The following is an 18,786-nucleotide window of genomic DNA, read 5'->3' as shown; positions in this document are numbered from 1 at the left end:
CACCACTTTCTTCCTATCTCCTACTCTGATCACATCCGCAGCCCTCAACTGTTGAGGAAATTCAGCTGATCACACATAAATATTTGTAGCCATTAGAATGATAGATGCAAACAATTACATTTAAAAAGGGGAAAAGCTTTAGTCCCATTGCTATGTGTGGAAGACAAAGACTGTGGTAAACAATTTAAAAAAAATCTGGGATTAAAAGTATAACTAAGCTATTTCTGACAACTTAATTTCTTCGTTTTACAACTAAACACATAAATTGGTAATTGAATCAATATTCATCTAGAGCTGTCCAGTTTAACAACATATTTGAAAGTGGACATAGCTGGTAAAACATTTTAAAATTTGGTTCTGTTTTTCTTTTCTGAATTTTTGTTTCTATTTAATGTACATTCAACTTGCTCTATAATTTTTTTTAATAAATTTTACAGGTATGCACTCTTCAACACCTACAGAACTGTTTGTCACTGGAGCACTGCAAGCTTCAGGAACATTCCCGCCATCAGCTCTTGCAGCTTATCAGCATCCTTCTTCCTTCAGTAGTCGTGGATTTACTGGTGCACAGTCACTGACGCTACAAGATGCAGCTTTCAATTCGACAACAAATGGGCTTCTTTCTCCACATGATCCTTTGCTTCAGATCAAGTCTTCTCAGACTGCTGTTCCTTCCCCATTGACATTTGACAGGATTGGTAGTACTGTTTTAAGTACGAGCATACCCCAGTCTTCAACATATCGTTCGGCTCAAGAATCTGCTCCTCATCACTTACAACCACAATTTAGCTTGTTGCCTTCAGCACTTGGACCAGCTCAGCAAGCCTCCCAGCCATATGCCACATCAGTTTTTTCTAGTTCAAATGCCTCTATTGAAAGGGCACTTCAAAGAGAATGTAGTGTTATTAAACATCACCAGCGGCCTTCCAGCTCACACTCAGTGCAGGCGCAGTTACCAAGTTCTCACCATTCCTTGCAAAACTATCTTGCAGGTGGGAGTGGAGTTGATTTTCAGGAAACATCAAGACATACAGGTTTAGCGTGTAGCCCTCTGGGAGACCAGTCTCAGGTGAGCAATGGTGGAACACAAAAGAACTCTCCAGTAACAGTTGAGCAGTCACAGAGTTATTCGTCCACTGTTCAATCTCCTGATTATTCCTCAAAATCCAAGAATTGTTCAAGATCAGCTCAACGATCGACAAAAACTGCCAAATCCCAAAGTATAACAGTGACTGTACAAACACAGACTTACACCACACCAACACAAACACAAAGTTCCGTAATAGCAAGCCAGCCTCAAATATACTCTTCGGGACAGGCTTCAAACCTAATAATGTCAAGTAGTCAGTCACAGAACTACGTTTCAACACAATCTCAGAATATGTCAACTGTTAGTCACTCAGAAGTATATTCTTCCAGTCAGCCTGAAAAAATCACTACTTTAAGCAAGTCACCAGCTTCTTATCCTGGTCAATCGCAGAACTTAACATCTGTTAGTCAAACACTTAGTTACGCTTCTGACCAGTCACAGGTATTGCCTTCAGTTAGTCACATTGACAACTATTCTGGTCAATCACAGAATCTGTCTTCTGTTAACCAGACGCAAAGTTATTCTTCCGGTCATTCTCAGGGATTGCCTGCTGTGAGTCAGTCACAAAACAGCTATTCAGCACAGACCCAGGGCTTATCAACAGTCAGTCTTTCACAAAGTTATGCTTCCGGACAATCTCTCACTTTAACATCCCACACACAGTCATTGCCATTTTCTTCACCTACTCGTGCACAGAATTTGTCTGCATCCAGTCCTACTCAGAACTTTATGTCTATGCATTCATCACCAACAAGTCAGTCACAAAGTGTTTCTTCACCCCAATCTCAGAAGTTCTTATCAGGAGTACACTCGCCTACTTTCACTTCGTCTCATTCTCACACCATGCAAAACACTCAATCGTCCACAGACAGAAAGCAGTCTTATATAAAAAGGAAATCTGATTCTGATTTATTTGCTTCATCTAAGGAAACTGAGGATTTTCCTATTCAGAATATGTTACAGCAGCAACCTTCCCTTGATGCATCCACCTCGGGTTTAACTGAAAGTGCAATCGGGGATGAACGTGCTGTTTACTCTGTCTCAAAAGCAGATGACCGGTACCTATCTCAGAGTGTTATCAGGAGTAATTCTCGCCTAGAAGATCAGATTGTAGGTCTCGCTCTTCAAGTGTCAAAATCGGATGAAAGAAAGCATGAGCATGTAAAGCAATTTAATGTGACACGACCCATAGAAATGGTATCTCATCATGGTCAGCCGCTCGGCAGTAACAACGATCTCGGTACACATGAGATGAAAAATGTTGCCGATTCGTCACAGCCATCACACATAATTATGGGTGCTGATGAACTGAAGCAGTCTCATTCTCTTTTACAAAAAACATCAGAGAATAGACCACCAGTTCGTCTCACACAAGTTATAAACACACCACAGCAGCTGCAGGTTCGCCCTGTTAATCAGAGTCCACGATTGCAGGTTTCTGGTGCACGGTTACTCCTGGGTTCATCTCGTGAAATATCACTGTCATTGCTACAGCAGGCCCAGTTACTACAGGCAGGCCTAGGTCCATCCCAAGCATCGTCACAATCGCAGCAAATACAAGCCCAGTCTCAGGCGTCCCATCATCAGTCACAATTTCTTCAACTTGAACGGCACCTTGCCCAAGCGAACGCAGCACAATCTCAACAGCTTCTGCAACAGAACTCTGATGGCACTGATTCTTCAAAACCACTGCAGCTAACAGCAAAGGATCATTTTGATCAATCAGACAGGCAAGATTCAAAGTCACCATTTGTTGGCCTTAGTTCTGTCTGTTTTACAGAATCTATGTTGCTTGGTGTTGATAGAAATCTTTTCTCTGGTGTTGAAGATGTGTTTTCTGCCAATGAGCAGTGTGGAGTTACTTCACAAGAGTTTGACAAATCTGCTTGTAATGAATCCAATATTCAACCAGTTGAATGTGCTGATGGTTCAAAGTCCACATTTCAAACCGTGGCTGTGAGGCATGTTACGCCAGTCTTCCATGCCACTCAAGCTTTGCTTTCAGATCAACAAAATATGCATAATCTGGCACTGAGTAATCGTCAGATTAATTTGGATCTTGAGGCAGTACCATTAGATACTGCAACTCAGTCTAAACCTTCAAGCCTTGAGCAGCAAACACTTCGAACAGATCAGCAAATACAACCTGGTTTAAATGTATCGAATTTGAACTCCATCCAAGATGCCAATGACCACAGTATGGAGGGTTTTAAAAAGCAGCTAAGTGCTAATCCAGAATCTGAAGAGGATGACATTCCTGATGATGGTGCCATTAATAATGCAAAGGATCCTGACTTCATTCCAAGTGGTAGAAGCAACACAGATGAGAGTGCTGTATCTGACGGTGAATACAACTTAGGTGATGAAATTACGCCAGGATCTAGTAACAAAAGGATATTGAAGAAACCAGTAAAGCCTAAATTAAAAATGGGAGTGCCGGTAGATGGGTGGTCTCATGGTGTGCCCGAAGATGAGGGAAACCTAGACATGACTCTTGAAGGTATTCAGAAAAAACGAAGAGCAAAAGTTCAACCTAAAGAAACTGCGGAGGATGACATTGCTGGCCCGAAGCCAGTAAAACGAAGTGGGCAGAGTAAACGCCCAAATTCCAAAGATCCAAACTCACCTCATACATCGAATGACAGCTATTATGAAAGTTACCACCATCAAGAAAGGATAAATCAAAAAATAAGAGAAGTTGAGGAAAAGCAACCGGAAGTTAAGAGTGGTTTCATTGCATCCTTTTTAGACTTTCTTAAGTCAGGACCTAAACAGCAATTTCCAGCACCTTCTGTACGTACGGCACATCGCAATAGGCGTCCATCCACCAATACCATTCATGCTCCTCTGATTCCACCAGTTTCAACAAGTCAAACAGTGCCAACTGCCTTATTATCTACTGAAAGTCCTTGCAGAAGATTAGATGATGACCTGAAGAAAAACCTGGGAACATTGGCTGCATTTTCTTCTGACGAGGAAGATTCCGTTGGGAAGAACCATGATCTTCAAAAGAGTATTTCTTCTGCACTTTCTGTTTTGGATGATCCCAACAAAAAGGAAAAATGTGGAAAAATAGGTAAGGATGCTTACTTACTTAAATTGGAACATAGCAATTTCCTTTTCGATTGGTGAATACCCCTTATTCTTAAACTGTGACCCCTGGTTCTGGACACCCACAACATCGGGAACATTTTCCCTGCATCTAGCCTGTCCAACCCTTTAAGAATTTTATATGTTTCTATAAGATCTCATCTTTCTAAATTCCAGTAAATACAAGCCCAGTCGATCCATTCTTTCATCGTATGTCAGTTCCACCACCCCGGGAATAAACCTGGTGAGCCTACGCTGCACTCCCTCAATAGCAAGAATATCCTTCATCCAATTAGGAGACCAAAATTGCACACAATACTCCAGATGCAGTCTCACCAGGGCCCTGTACAGCTGTAGAAAGGACCTCCTTGTTCCTAAACTCAAATCCTCTCGCAATGAAGACCAACATGCCATTAGCTTTCTTCACTGCCTGCTTACTTTCAGCGACTGATGTACAAGCACACCCAGGTTGTGTTGCACCTCCTCTTTTCCTAATCTAACAGTTTTTTATCTGCCTTCTTGTTCTTGCCACCAAAGTGGATAACCTGACATTTATCCACATTATTCTACATATACCATTCATCGGCCCACTCACCCAACCAATCCAAGTCACTCTGCAGTCTCGTAGCATCCTCCTCGCAGCTCACACTGCCACCCAGCTGTGTGTCATCTGCAAACATGGAGATTTCACATTTAGTTCCCTCGTTTAAATTGTTAATATAAATATTGTAAATAACTGGGGTCCCACCACCAAGCCTTGCGACACCCCACTAGTCACTGTCTGCCATTCTGAAAAGGACCTGTTAATTCCTACTCTGCTTCCTGTCTGCCAACCAGTTTTCTATCCATGTGTCAATACCCTACCCCCAATACCATGTGCTCTAATTTTGCACACTAATTTCTTGTGTGGGACCTTGTCAAAGGCTTTTTGAAAGGGGGGGTCATTGGGTAGAAAAATGTGAGTCAATGTTTTGCTTTTAATGGCAGAAATACGGTTCTGTTGCGTTTGTTTAGGAAGGAACTGCAGACGCTGGTTACTGAAGATAAACACAAAATGCTGGAACAACTCAGCGGGACAGGCAGCATCTCTGGAAAGAAGGAATGGATGACGTTTTGGATCAAGATCCCTCTTCTGACCCGCCTTTATCCGAACGTCACCCATTCCTTCTCTCCAGTGATGCTGCCTGTCCCGCTGATTTACTCCAGCAATTTGTGTCCATCTCCCGTTTCATTTGTTGTTCTATTGTGTTCTATCTAATTGCATTCATCCCACAATTTGTGGGTTTAAATTAATAGTGTATTCTGTTAAGATCTGACTAACAGTTAAATATCAGAATTTTTATATTCATGTGATTAAGTTTCTAAGAATACCTTAAAAATGCCTGTATTTATGACTTTCTTTTATTCTGCATTCAGTATATATTTTTCTTTACTAGAGTCCAATAATGGAGAAAAGGATTCCAACACTACTGTTTCTGCTGTTATACAGCAGGAAAAAGTTGCAAATCCTCCTCCTCCTCCTCCCCCTCCTCTTCCTCCTCCTCTTCCTCCTCCATCTTCGAAAGAGGAAACACAGGAACCAACTGAAGCTCTAGAACCTCCCAAGGAAAATGAACAGGATGATTTGAATCCTCCAGAGCGGGCTGAAAAGCAAGAATTAATTGCAGTGGAAGGTTCAACAGATGAAGAGGATATAGAAAGTGGAGGGGAGGGCATGTACAGGGAGCGAGATGAATTTGTTGTAAAGATAGAGGACATTAAAGCTCTTAAGGTAATGTAATGTTTCTAATATTTTCCATCAAATTTGAATTGAAGGGGATAAATTGCATCTGGAGGATGATCACATGTTTCAAATGTTTCCAAAGTCAAATTTAAATTGGTCGAAATGAACATTTTTTTTGTTACTTATTTACATATAGTAAGGATGCTTACTTAAATCTGGACATAGTCAGCAATTTCTTTTTTGGTTTGTTGAAAATACTGTAGCAGGGATGAAGTCATGATGGGAGGGAATCTAACATCAAGCGATGGTTAATATGTATACAAATTTGGAGGCTGGACAGCAGTATTTTGCAAGGATTGTAAACCAAGAAACTACAGAAACTGGATAAAAAAATAAAGTGCTGCAAACACTCAGCAGCTTTACTGGCAATGTCTGTGGAAAATATATTCCTTGACTGGAAATGTAAATGTACTTGTATTTCAAATTCCTCATTTAAAAATGAAGAGTTCTGTACTTCCTTTCAATCGCATGCCCACCACTCAAGGTCAGTTTGAGCATTTTGAGTTAATGTTCAAAAATCTGAATGTATATGGCAGTGCCATCCAAATTAATTTAGTAGATGTCTAAGGTAGACAAAAGTGCTGGAGAAACTCAGCGGGTGCAGCAGCATCTATGGAGCGAAGGAAATAGGCAACGTTTCGGGCCGAAACCCTTCTTCAGACTGATGTAGGGTGGGGGGGTGGGGAGGAGAAAGGAGGAGGAGGAGCCAGAGGGCTGAGGGAGAGCTGAGAAGGGGAGGAGAAGAGGAGACAGCAAGGGCTACCGGAAATTGGAGAAGTCAATGTTTATGCCGCTAGGGTGCAAACTGCCCAAGGTGCTGCGGAATATGAGGTGCTGCGGAATATGAGGTGCTGCTATTTAGTAGATGTCTAAATATTCGAAGTATAAACAAGTTGAATTCTGAAACCGATTCTGAACTAATGCAGGGTTGTTATCTATCAATGTCTAAAATGGATGCTACTTTATTTATTTTTTCTTCCTTTTTAACACCAAATTGTCTATTTATAGGTGGCCTTAAGTACAGGTAGAGACGCCCCTGCTATATGGAAGGTTCAGAAAGCTTTGTTGCAAAAATTTATGCCTGAAGTAAAAGATGGACGAAGACAATTCTCTGCAACAAACAGTGTGAGTAAATTTTGTGACTAAATGGAAGTGTGTGCAATGCTTGGATATAGACCCAAAACAATGTTTATATTAATGGAATAGAGGAATTCAAGAGGAATGTTTATGTAGCGGCCAAGTTACTGGCTCGTTGCTAGAATCCTCAATCGTTTTGTTTTTTTTGGGGGGGGGGGAAATCAAGACAAATCCCACAATGGCATCTGAATGTTTAAATTTGGATAATTAAAAATAAATTTACAATTTATTTGTAAATGTCCCAATGTCCGCAGCGACAACTATGAAATGATCAGATGATTATTAAAACCGATTTAGTTCATTATGTTCTTCGGGAAATATTATTTCTTTCTTAATTTCTCCCACATTTTGGGATGTTCAAGATTAAACAATAAAAATGTTGGAATTGGCAGTGATGTCTGCACAGTTGAATGGATTTTTAAAAATCATTTAAGATACCATTGAGGCAAATTCTCAAGAAAACTTAGTTACCTTAGAATGCAAAGATATACAAAATTGAGAGGCATAGATAGAATAGATAATAAAAAAATATTTTCCTCTTGGCAAAGATGTTCAAAACTGTTTAAGGAAGGGGCAAGAGATCCAGGGGGAATCGGAGGAATATTTTTTTTCCTCGGCCTCCAGGTGGTGGGAATCTGGAATGCACTGCCTCAATGTGTTGGAGGCAGCGGTTCTCACAACTTTTAGGTAGGATCAAGATGAGCAGTTGAATCACCAAGATATGTGCTGGAAAATGTGGCTTGTACAGATTGATTCTTGATCATTGATATGGCGATGGTGTAAGGAGGAGTCTACTTCAGTACAATGTATTGTCACTTGGTATGAGAAGAAAACGCTATAATTCTGTCTTCTGGAATTATTGCTATATTCTTTGTACACCATTGCATTATTATTATCAATGAATATTAAAATGGTCTGAAATTTGTTATACATATTTATCACCACAATGCACAACGATGACTCAAGACAAGGGGCTTGGACAAGTTAGTGAGATCCTGATACCGATGAACAAAAATGGTTAGGAAGAAACTGCAGATGCTGGTTTAAACTGGAGACACAAAAAGCTTGAGTAACTTATCGGGACAGGCAGCATCTCAGGAGAGAAGGAAGGAACGTTTCTCTGACTAGTCTGAAGAAAGGTCTCGACACGAAACATCTTCCATTCTTTCAATCCAGAGATGCTGCCTGTCCCGCTGAGCTATTCCAGCTTTTTGTGTCAATCTTCGGTTCGAACAAAAATGGTTCACTGTTTCCATCTGACGTTGATATAAATTTTCATTATTGTTGTCCTTAATGGTGTTTGTTTCCCCATGATAAGAAGTGCTTGAAATGCTTGTTAATTATAGATCTTTTATGTCTTACATTTGTCAAGTTTTATATATTGTAAGCAAATGAAGTGGTTTTAAATAAATTAGATGTTGTATTTTTATATACAAAAAAATGTAATGAAAACTTTTCTAAATATTTTGTTGACCAATGCATGAACATTTAAAAGTTGCTGTGAATTAATACAATTATATATTGAAAAAAAAAATAATCTTACAGTACCTAGGATACTTTGGGGATGCAAAAACCAAATACAAACGGGTGTACGTGAAGTTCATTGAAAATGTAAACAAAAAGGATTATGTTCGCGTTTGTTCCAAAAAGCCAAGAAACAGACCGTCGCAACCTTTACGGTATGGAACATTTTGCTGTTCAGAATATTCGTTTTCATCAGTTTGGATGACTAATGTTATTCATTGGAGGCACGTGGAATTTCTAAAGGGATAAATCATACCATAAACATTGTGAGAGTGAATGAATTCACTTTACCTAAAGAAAAAGTCACATGAAATTCTACAACATTGACCTCCAATTATTAACTGGATTTATCAGGAAAGTCGTTTTTACCACACTCCTTATTATTTTCCTTCCACTCCATGATTTTCAATCTGCTCAAACGTGTATCATTTAAAACCCGGGTCGTAAATTGTACCAGAATCCAATCTCCAAAATAACATAACATTTTCTTTGGTATGCAGAATCACTTGGCAGTACATTTATTGTTAATAAAATATTTTTCTTAAGTAAAAATAAAACATATAATTTGTAAAAATTATAAAGAGACTCCATAATCTGTTGTCCAGAATTTAGTTTGCATTTATCTGCATCCAGGGCTTCACACAGATGGAGCTCCACGTATGAACTTTCTGTGTGATAACATCGTATATTTGAATATGCTCCACTGCTGGCATCACGGAGTCCAGGGGTGGTTTTCAGTTTTGCTGAGATTTCGCATAATATTCTTGCATCATGCACTACTTTAGGTGTGTTTCTGAATGTAACAATTGATATTTAGGCTGGGGCAACTATTTCTGTGCCATCCCAGCCTCGCTGTTGGATTCTGGGACATTTCGGCAACAAGAATAATGATTATGAATCCAAACTAGAGAAGTTCAGGTACAAGTTGACCCGGGATGATGGATGGGTCCACAGATCTGGGCTATTACCTCTGTTGCCTAATTGAGTATAGATTTTTCCTATTAAGATAGTGAGGTTTTTTTTCATTGATTAAATATAGTTTATATTTGTAATGTTCCTTTGCCCAAAAAAAAATGTTTCCTTAAAATCACTACTTTATTATGGCTCTATGTTTAGAATAAAGCTGATTTAATCCAAGATCATTATGTGATCACAGTTAGAGTTGTCAAGAAGTATTCGAAGGTGAACTAAGGAATTGATCATATAATGGTATCCTATCCAACTATTTTTAAATTTGCATTTTAGTTTCTGCACAGGACTTGTTGACGGGCAATGTTAAATACATGTACAGCAGTACCATGGTAGTTGTTGAAGCTATGTTTAATGTATTATTAGATATTTAAAGATTACCTTGCACATTATATACTATAGGCAACCTGTTCCATTATTTTGTAACTTTCATTATTAATTAAATAGACTATAAACAATGATGGTATATTTTATGTGTAGTATAAACTTAATTTTAAACCTTTCTAATTTTGAATATTTAACCTCCAATTTCCCACATGTCTGGGCAAATCTTTCATTTATATCGTCTATCTTCAGGCACGGCCAGTCAAAAACGGGTTCTAGTAATAAAACCTGCATCAGCAACTCTGCGGCTCAGAAAGGTTCATCAGCAAAATCCAAAGCCAGAACAGTTAAACAAGTAAAGGTAAAAGCTGAACCACCACCCAAAAAACGAAAGAAATGGGTGAAAGAAGAATATTCGTCCCACTCAGACTCTTCAGTTGAAACACAGAGCGATGATGACGGTAAGGAATTTAAATTTATTAATTTATTTTATTTTTGCAATGAGTGTCATCGTTCTTAAATGGTGTTAAGCTGGGAATAGAATGAAGATTAGTTCTTAAAATTTACATTATTTGCCATTTATGCCACTACAAATATTTACGTTGCTAAATCTATCTCTCTAACTTTTAAGGTAGCATTATGGTATGGCAATGAGAGAATGAGTATTTTGGACATGCATGGAATTCTGATAGATTTATGCAATCTTCCATCACATTGATTTGTGTTTTATTAGTTCAGGTTGAAAAGAGAAATGGGGTGAGGACATTTTCATATGATAATCAATTGATTAATATCTAGATTCAAACTAATTTAGAATACTTGCATTCCAGCGTTTATTAAATGAAAGTTTATTTTCAGCTGTTTTTAGATTTTGCTGAAATTATGAAATGCAGTAGTTACCTGTAGTGATGTTCCCCTTCTCATGCTGGGATCTTTTACTTGCTTTGCCAATTGGTTCCATGTGCCCAATAAGGTATAATGGAGAGCCATATTATTTATAAATCTGTAGAGTTAATTTTTATCTAGGTGGTCGAAATAGTCTTTCAGCTAAATAATTTGGGATATAATTAAACCCAGGGTCACAGAATATAAAAGAACAATTTTCAACACAATAAAACCCAGTTCCCCAGACTATCAAATTGTGAAAATGCCAAAAGTGTTTCACTTTAAAAGGGGATGCCAGGGGATGGTCACACCGACCAGTTTAACTAATTCAGTAGGCAGTGAGCAAGGAAAGGAAGGTGTGGCCATAAGCGAGGCAGGTAGGGGGAACCAGGAGGAGATGCGGCAGGAGCCACAGCCCTTGTCCCTGACGAGCATGACCGAGGCACTTACTCAATGTAAGGACGGGATCAGGGGCTGTGGGAGGGATGAGCAACCTGGCTGCAGCACCGTGGATCAGGAGGCCATTCAAGAGGGGGGAGTTAGAAGAAATGCCGTAGTGATAGGGGATAGTATTATTCGGGGGGTAGATAAGGTTCTCTGCGGCCAGCAGAACATGTCCCGAAGGCTGTGTTGCCTACCCGGTGCTAGGGTTAAGGATATCTCTGCGATGCTGGAGAGAAATTTGCAGAGGGAGGGGGAGGATCCAGTGGTCGTGGTCCATGTGGGGACCAATGACATAGGAAGGACGAGGAAGGAGGATCTGCTGAAGGAGTTTGAGCAGTTAGGGAATAAATTAAAAAGCAGAACCTCGAGGGTACTGATCTCCGGATTGCTACCTGAGCCACGGGCCAAATCGGCGAGGGTACGTAAAATTAAAAAGCTAAATGCGTGGCTCAAAGACTGGTGTGGGAATAATGGGTTTGGTTTCTTGGGCCACTGGCACCAGTACTGGGACAGGGGGGATCTGTTCTGTAAGGACGGACTTCACCTGAACGGTGCTGGGACTGGGGTCCTGGCAAATCATATAACTAGGGCAGTAGAGAGGTCTTTAAACTAAGTAGCGGGGGGGAGGTATCAAGGGGGGTAATAACGGCAGGGGTAGAGGAAATAGAGCAGGGTATCAGTGGGGAAGCGGAAATTCAAAATGTGACAGGAGACAGAATTTGTGAAGATAAAGATCTAGATGTAAAAGGGGCAAAAACGGAAAGGAAGGGTAGTAAAAATCATCTGAAAGTGCTTTATCTAAATGCACGGAGTATTCGTAATAAGATAAATGAATTAACGGTGCAATTAAGTATATATAGTTATGATATCGTGGCCATTACGGAGACATGGCTGCAAGGAGATCAGGACTGGGAGTTAAATATAGAGGGGTACTCGACAATTAGGAAAGATAGACAGGAAAGAAAGGGAGGAGGGGTGGCCCTTTTAATAAGGGAGGGAATAACGGCAATAGAGAGGAAGGATATTGCGTTGAAGGATCAGGATAGTGAAACAGCTTGGGTACAGATAGAGAATAATAAGGGGAAAAAAACACTAGTGGGTGTAATTTATAGACCTCCAAATAGCTGTGACGCTGTTAGTCAGAACATAAATCTGCAAATAGTTGACGCATGTAAAAAGGGAACTGCTGTAATCATGGGGGACTTCAATTTTCATATTAATTGGGCAAACCAAACTGGGCAGGGTAGACTAGAGGAAGAGTTTATAGAATGTATTAGAGACGGGTTCCTAGAACAGTATGTCACCGAACCGACAAGGGGGGAGGCAATCTTGGATCTGGTCCTGTGTAATGAAGCAGGATTAATTAAAAATGTCATAGTTAGGGACTCGTTGGGAACAAGTGACCACAATATGGTCGAATTCCATATTCAAATAGAAGGGGAGCAGGTTGAAACTCAGGCTAGGGTGCTTAGTCTAAATAAGGGGGATTATGAAGGTATGAGGACTGAGCTGATCAAAGTTGACTGGGATAGCAGACTCAAGAATAAGACGGTACATGAGCAGTGGTGTACGTTTAAGGGTATACTGTATAACCTTCAAGAAAAATTTATTCCTATGAAGAAAAAAAGGGGTAAGGGTAAGAACAGTCAGCCATGGCTCAGTAAAACTATAAAGGATAGTATTCGGCTGAAGGCAAGGGCATATAAGGTAGCCAGAGATAGTGGGAGGGTAGAGGATTGGGAAGCATTTAAAGGTCAGCAAAAAATAACTAAGAGATTAATTAAGACGGGGAAAATAGACTATGAAAGGAATTTAGCGAACAACATAAAAACTAATAGTAAGAGTTTTTATAGCTATATTAAAAGAAAAAGGGTGGCTAAGGTGAACGTTGGTCCATTGGAGGGTGAGACTGGAGAGTTGTTGGTGGGGAACATGGAAATGGCAAAGGCATTAAACGAGTATTTTGTATCAGTCTTCACCATAGAAGACACAAAAATATTCCAACGCTGGATAAACAGGGGGCGGTAGGAATGGAGGAGCTAAATACTATTAAGATCACCAAGGAGGTGGTATTAGGGAAATTAATGAGACTGAAGGAGGATAAATCCCCTGGGCCTGATGGATTACATACAAGGGTCTTGAGGGAGATAGCGGTGGGGATTGTGGATGCATTGGTGATAATTTTCCAAAACTCCCTGGAGGCAGGAACGGTCCCAGTGGATTGGAAAATGGCCAATGTAACACCTATATTTAAAAAAGGAAGTAAACAGAAGGCGGGTAACTATAGACCGGTTAGTCTAACATCGGTGGTGGGTAAAATGTTAGAGACAATTATTAAAGAAACACTAACGGGGCACTTGGATAAACATGACTTCATCGGACAGAACCAGCATGGTTTTGTGAAGGGGAAGTCCTGTTTAACGAATCTGCTCGAATTCTTTGAGGAAGTAACAACCCGGGTGGATAAAGGGGAACCGGTGGATGTGGTATACTTGGACTTCCAAAAGGCTTTTGACAAGGTGCCACATAAGAGACTATTGCTAAAAATAAAAAATTATGGGATTGGGGGTAATATATTAGCATGGGTAGAGGATTGGCTAACAAATAGGAAGCAGAGAGTGGGGATAAATGGTTCATACTCGGGATGGCAACCGGTAACTAGCGGGGTTCCGCAAGGGTCGGTGCTGGGACCCCAGTTGTTCACAATTTATATAAATGATTTGGAGGAGGGAACCAAGTGTAATATATCAAAATTTGCGGACGATACAAAAATGGGAGGAAAAGTAGGGGATGAGGAGGATAGGAAGAGTCTGCAAAAGGATATAGATAAGCTAGGTGAGTGGGCAACAACTTGGCAGATGAAATTTAATACTAATAAATGTGAAGTCATTCACTTTGGGAAAAAAAATGATAGGGCAAGTTATTTTCTAAATGAGGAGGAGCTGCGTTGTAATGCAACGCAAAGGGATCTAGGGGTATTAGTACATGAATCACTAAAAGTTAGTATGCAGGTGCAGCAAGCAATCAGGAAGGCCAATGGAGTTTTGGCCTTTATTGCTAGGGGGATTGAGTATAAAAACACGGAGGTCTTGCTGCAGCTGTACACAGTATTAGTGAGACCACATTTGGAATACTGTGTACAGTTCTGGGGTCCATACTTAAGAAAGGATGTACTAGCCCTGGAGGCAGTGCAGCGAAGGTTTACAAGATTAATTCCTGCAATGAGGGGATTGACATATGAGGAAAGGTTAAGTAGGCTGGAACTCTACTCTTTGGAGTTTAGAAGAATGAGAGGCGATCTCATTGAAACATATAAGATCGTGAGGGGCCTTGATCGGGTGGATGCACCGAGGATGTTCCCAATGATCGGGGAAACTAGAACTAGGGGACATAGTTGCAGAATAAGGGGGGGCTCTTTTAAAACTGAGATGAGGAAGAACTTCTTCACCCAGAGGGTGGTTAATTTATGGAATTCACTGCCCCAGGGAGCAGTGGAAGCAGAAACTTTAAATATATTTAAGACTAAAATAGATGGTTTTTTAGCTGCCAAGGGGATAAGGGGCTACGGGGAGAGGGCAGGGATATGGACCTAGGTATGGTTAGTATAGTAAGACCTGAGTGATCTCCTGGACAAGTGTCGATCGCCTGGATTGGGGTCGGAGAGGAATTTCCCGGATTTTTTTCCCGAATTGGACCTGGGTTTTTATCCGGTTTTTTGCCTCCCCCAGGAGATCGCGAGGTTCTTGGGGTGGAGAGGGGTGATAGCGGTATAAAGGGGAGGGTAGTGTCTTGTGTTCTGTGTCTTGTGTCTACTGTTTGTGGGTAAGTGTGTCTGTTTAGTGTTCAGCCATGAGCGAATGGCGGTGCGGGCTCGACGGACCTGGTGGTCTACTCTCGCACCTACTTTCTATGTTTCTATGTAAAAGGGCACTTTGAGATAAACTAAATTTCAGCGATTGAAAACCCCAAATACCTCTCATGGTCATGCTGTCCATAGAAGCAAAAGTTTATTACTTAAAGATAATTTGGCATGATATTCTGATGAGTCATTTGAAAAGAAGGTGGCTCATGCTTGCGGAACTGTTCTCAAGCTAATGTCTTCTGGAGAGCAGGAGAGAGAACAGAATGGCAGAGATGGCATGATAAATAAATACAAATAATTAACAGGTCTTTTAACAAAAGTCCACAATTGCCTTCTTCCTCAGACAATGGATTTGTTTCGAAAGGGAATACACATGGAAAAACTGTCAAAAACATTCAGCAAAAATCAGGTTTGTGAAATTAAGTATGTTTATGTTCCAGATTTATTATGGTGTTGCTCTGAACATTTTAGAATTTCTCACAGTATAATTTATACATTCAATTGAATGAAGAAACATCCTCTGCAGTTATAAGTATGCTAATGTAATGGTGGCCAGCAGCATCATTTAATAGTTTATTCTTCCTTCCTCTATCAGCAAGTTCAATAATCCAATCTAGTTCTTGTGACCTTGAGGATCACTTGTGTGTGTATAGGAGCAAAGAGGTCCTTCTGCAGTTGTACAGGGCCCTAGTGAGACCACACCTGGAATATTGTGTGCAGTTTTGGTCTCCAAATTTGAGGAAGGTCATTCTTGCTATTGAGGGAGTGCAGCGTAGGTTCACAAGGTTAATTCCCGGGATGGCGGGACTGTCATATGCTGAGAGAATTGAGCGGCTGGGCTTGTATACTCTAGAATTTAGAAGGATGAGACGGATTCTTATTGAAACATATAAGATTATTAAGGGATTGGCAGAGCTGCCAAGTAGTACGGATTTTCTGTATTTTGTACAGAAATGCGATTAGAATACGGATGTACGGTTTTGTGTTGTTAAATACGGATTTTAAATACGCAGTTCAGTTCAGTCTGAAGAAGGGTCTCGACCAGAAACGTCATCCATTCCTTCTCTCCAGGCTGCCTGTCCCGCTCCAGGTTTAAACCGAGCGCTGTCAGTTTAACGCATGGGAATTTAAACGAAGAGCTGTCGGCTACAGCGCTATGGGTTCTAAAAATAGTGCTACCCGCTGGAGCGCTATGGGCTTTAAACATAGCACTATGGGCTTCACACATAGCGCAATTGCAGTTCAGGAAAATTCTCGTATAACAATGAGTCTTTGGAATTCTCTTTCTCAGTGGTAGTTGAGCCTTTGATTATTTTTCAGGCAGTGGTAGAATTTTGGATAAGCCTAGTGGTGAAAGGTTAACAGTGGGATTGCAGTTCCATTGGGATTGTCCCTGATTTTACAAACAGTGGGTGGGCTCAAGGTGGTGGGGGGGGTGGTGGGGGTGGTGGTGGTGGGGGGGGGGTGGTGGGGGGGGGGGGTGGTGGGGGGGGGGAGGGGGTGGTGGGGGGGGGGGGGAGGTTGGGGGGGGTGGAGGAGGGGGGGGATTAAACGGGGGAGCGCTCTGTGAAATTCACACACGCGCTGAAAGTTAAAGACGGCTGCACAGTCTACGGTAAGTCCTTTAGAGTGTGCGGGGGGGGGAGAGAGAAGGCGGGAGAAGGAGTGGAGACACTTTTAAGAAGTGTAATGACGTTTAGTGGGCTTTTTACCTAACGGTCGGTTTTCCTTGGTCCTGAAAACTCCAAACAGCTAATCAAAATGCCCGGTCAGTGAAGGAGATTGCCTACGGCTGCCCTCGACTGCCTGTAACTAAATAGCGACCCCACTCCACTGCAGTACGAGTTAAAAAGAACCATGCCGACCAAATTTTACTCGCGGAAACATTTTCAACATGCTGAAAATGTTTCCGCGACCAAGCTGAGGCCGCGAGTATTCGGGAACTTCCCTCGAGCATAAAGGAGAGTTCCAGTGACCTCATAGGACCTCCTAGGACTACATGTCGACCATGCTGCGAGTTTCAGTCGAGGGCAAACTCGTTTAAACTCGCAGATTAGGTCGCCGCAGTGGGACAGCCCCTTAACCATGTTCTTTGTGGGTAATGAGAAAAAAACATCTTTGTGCAGTAGATGCCAATTTTAAGTTGGAATTAAGTCGCATTGTTGCATCTGAGTTATGTATTAAAGAGTACCCCATAGCCATACTACCAAAGGTTGCTGGCACCTTAAGCTCGTCAGTCATCAAAAAATATAAATTTATCAAGCAGTAATTATTATTTTTCGATTGTACAAAAATGTATTTAAATTAAGTTTTACTTGCAAAAGAACCAGAGGGGAAACAACATTTTCATTGATAAATTTTCCTGAAATTAAAAACAGCACTATTTTCTTAAGCATTGCAGCTATCATATAATATATTTTGATATTTTGTTTTCACAAAGAATTAACTTTACCTGGAAATTAATCAGTCACTTTAAAATTCCTTATATTTTAAATCAGAATTTGCAATCAATAGTGCATTGCCCTTGATTGATTTTGGATAAAGATCATACATATCAAGAGGAATTGAACGAAGCATAGGATGTGCATAGAGCTGTTTGGATCTCTCATTTTAAGACCATTATCAAGACTTTGAATTGCCTAGGAAAATACTGTTTCACTCAAATTCGGATCACTATTTATTAATAGATAAGAACAAATCAAAATTGATGCATTATATAAGATATGTATCAATAGTATATCGAATATAAATTTGAATAAACACTTGTGTGGTATCACATTTTAATACATTTTTAAATATTTACCAAATTAATTGTTGATATTTGTTTATTTTAGAACGGCCCCCAACAACTCCATATGTAGCTCGTTTCTTGAATACCAGAATGATGAAAGAGACATTTAAAAACTACGTTGAGCTGCTTGTGAGTACAGCATTGGACCCTGACATGATTGAGGCATCAGAACAGAGTAATGGTAAATATTGATGTTCCATCTTTGATACTGATTTTAACCCATAGCATCAATACCTGATTTTAACCCATAGCATCAATACCTGTTCTGGTCAACATATCTTTTGAGATATATGTTGCTTTGAATAACTTGCTTTATTATTCATTAACTGCATGTCATCTTTATTATTCATTAACTGCTTTAAGGCCAGTATTAATTGCCCGTGGAAATAAATGTATTGCTTGGCTCGGAGAACAATTAAAAGCAATGACATATATTTTGTTTGAGATTGAACCTATACTGATGCTATACTTAGCACCACCCTAATGGGTGCTGATTGGCTGTGGTGCCCTTGGTCCAAACATTTACAACTATGTACCCACCCTCACACCCCAACCCCTGGCTCTTTTAAAAAGGATCTGATTGGACCACGTGCTTCTGTGCTGTGAATCGGACACAAATTCCTACTCTCTACTGTGACCCCAGAATCGCCAATTGCTCAGTATGAGAGCTTTGCTGAACAGTTCAACCATATGTTGCGCAGGACTATACCTGGCTGCCAATGAGTGTGGGCCTTGCTGGGGTCTGGAAAACTGCCTGAATCTTCTGATCTCTTATCGCTATCCTTTGATCGAAGGTACCAGCAGCTGAATGATCTGCTATGTGTAATGTTCACATTGTTGTGGGGGTGGATTTATTTATAAGCCTGACCAACTAAGAACAGTGTATA

At 40.5% G+C, this 18,786-nt stretch overlaps 1 protein-coding gene across 1 annotated transcript in view; it reads left to right on the top strand.

Annotated features, from left to right (window-relative positions):
* Positions 1–18,786, top strand: part of qser1 (glutamine and serine rich 1) — an 84,876-nt gene that overhangs the window by 53,264 nt on the left and 12,826 nt on the right. Inside the window, exons 4-10 of the mRNA XM_033038763.1 lie at positions 438–4,166; positions 5,617–5,951; positions 6,972–7,088; positions 8,646–8,779; positions 10,170–10,378; positions 15,452–15,517; positions 17,943–18,080. Coding sequence (XP_032894654.1) covers positions 438–4,166; positions 5,617–5,951; positions 6,972–7,088; positions 8,646–8,779; positions 10,170–10,378; positions 15,452–15,517; positions 17,943–18,080 — 4,728 coding nt within the window. The remainder of the gene's footprint in view (positions 1–437; positions 4,167–5,616; positions 5,952–6,971; positions 7,089–8,645; positions 8,780–10,169; positions 10,379–15,451; positions 15,518–17,942; positions 18,081–18,786) is intronic.

The sequence above is a fragment of the Amblyraja radiata genome, chromosome 20, assembly GCF_010909765.2.
Source record: "Amblyraja radiata isolate CabotCenter1 chromosome 20, sAmbRad1.1.pri, whole genome shotgun sequence".
NCBI lineage: Eukaryota > Metazoa > Chordata > Chondrichthyes > Rajiformes > Rajidae > Amblyraja > Amblyraja radiata.
The sequence above is the reverse complement of the archived record's forward strand: the minus strand, read 5'-3'. Positions and strand labels throughout refer to the sequence as shown.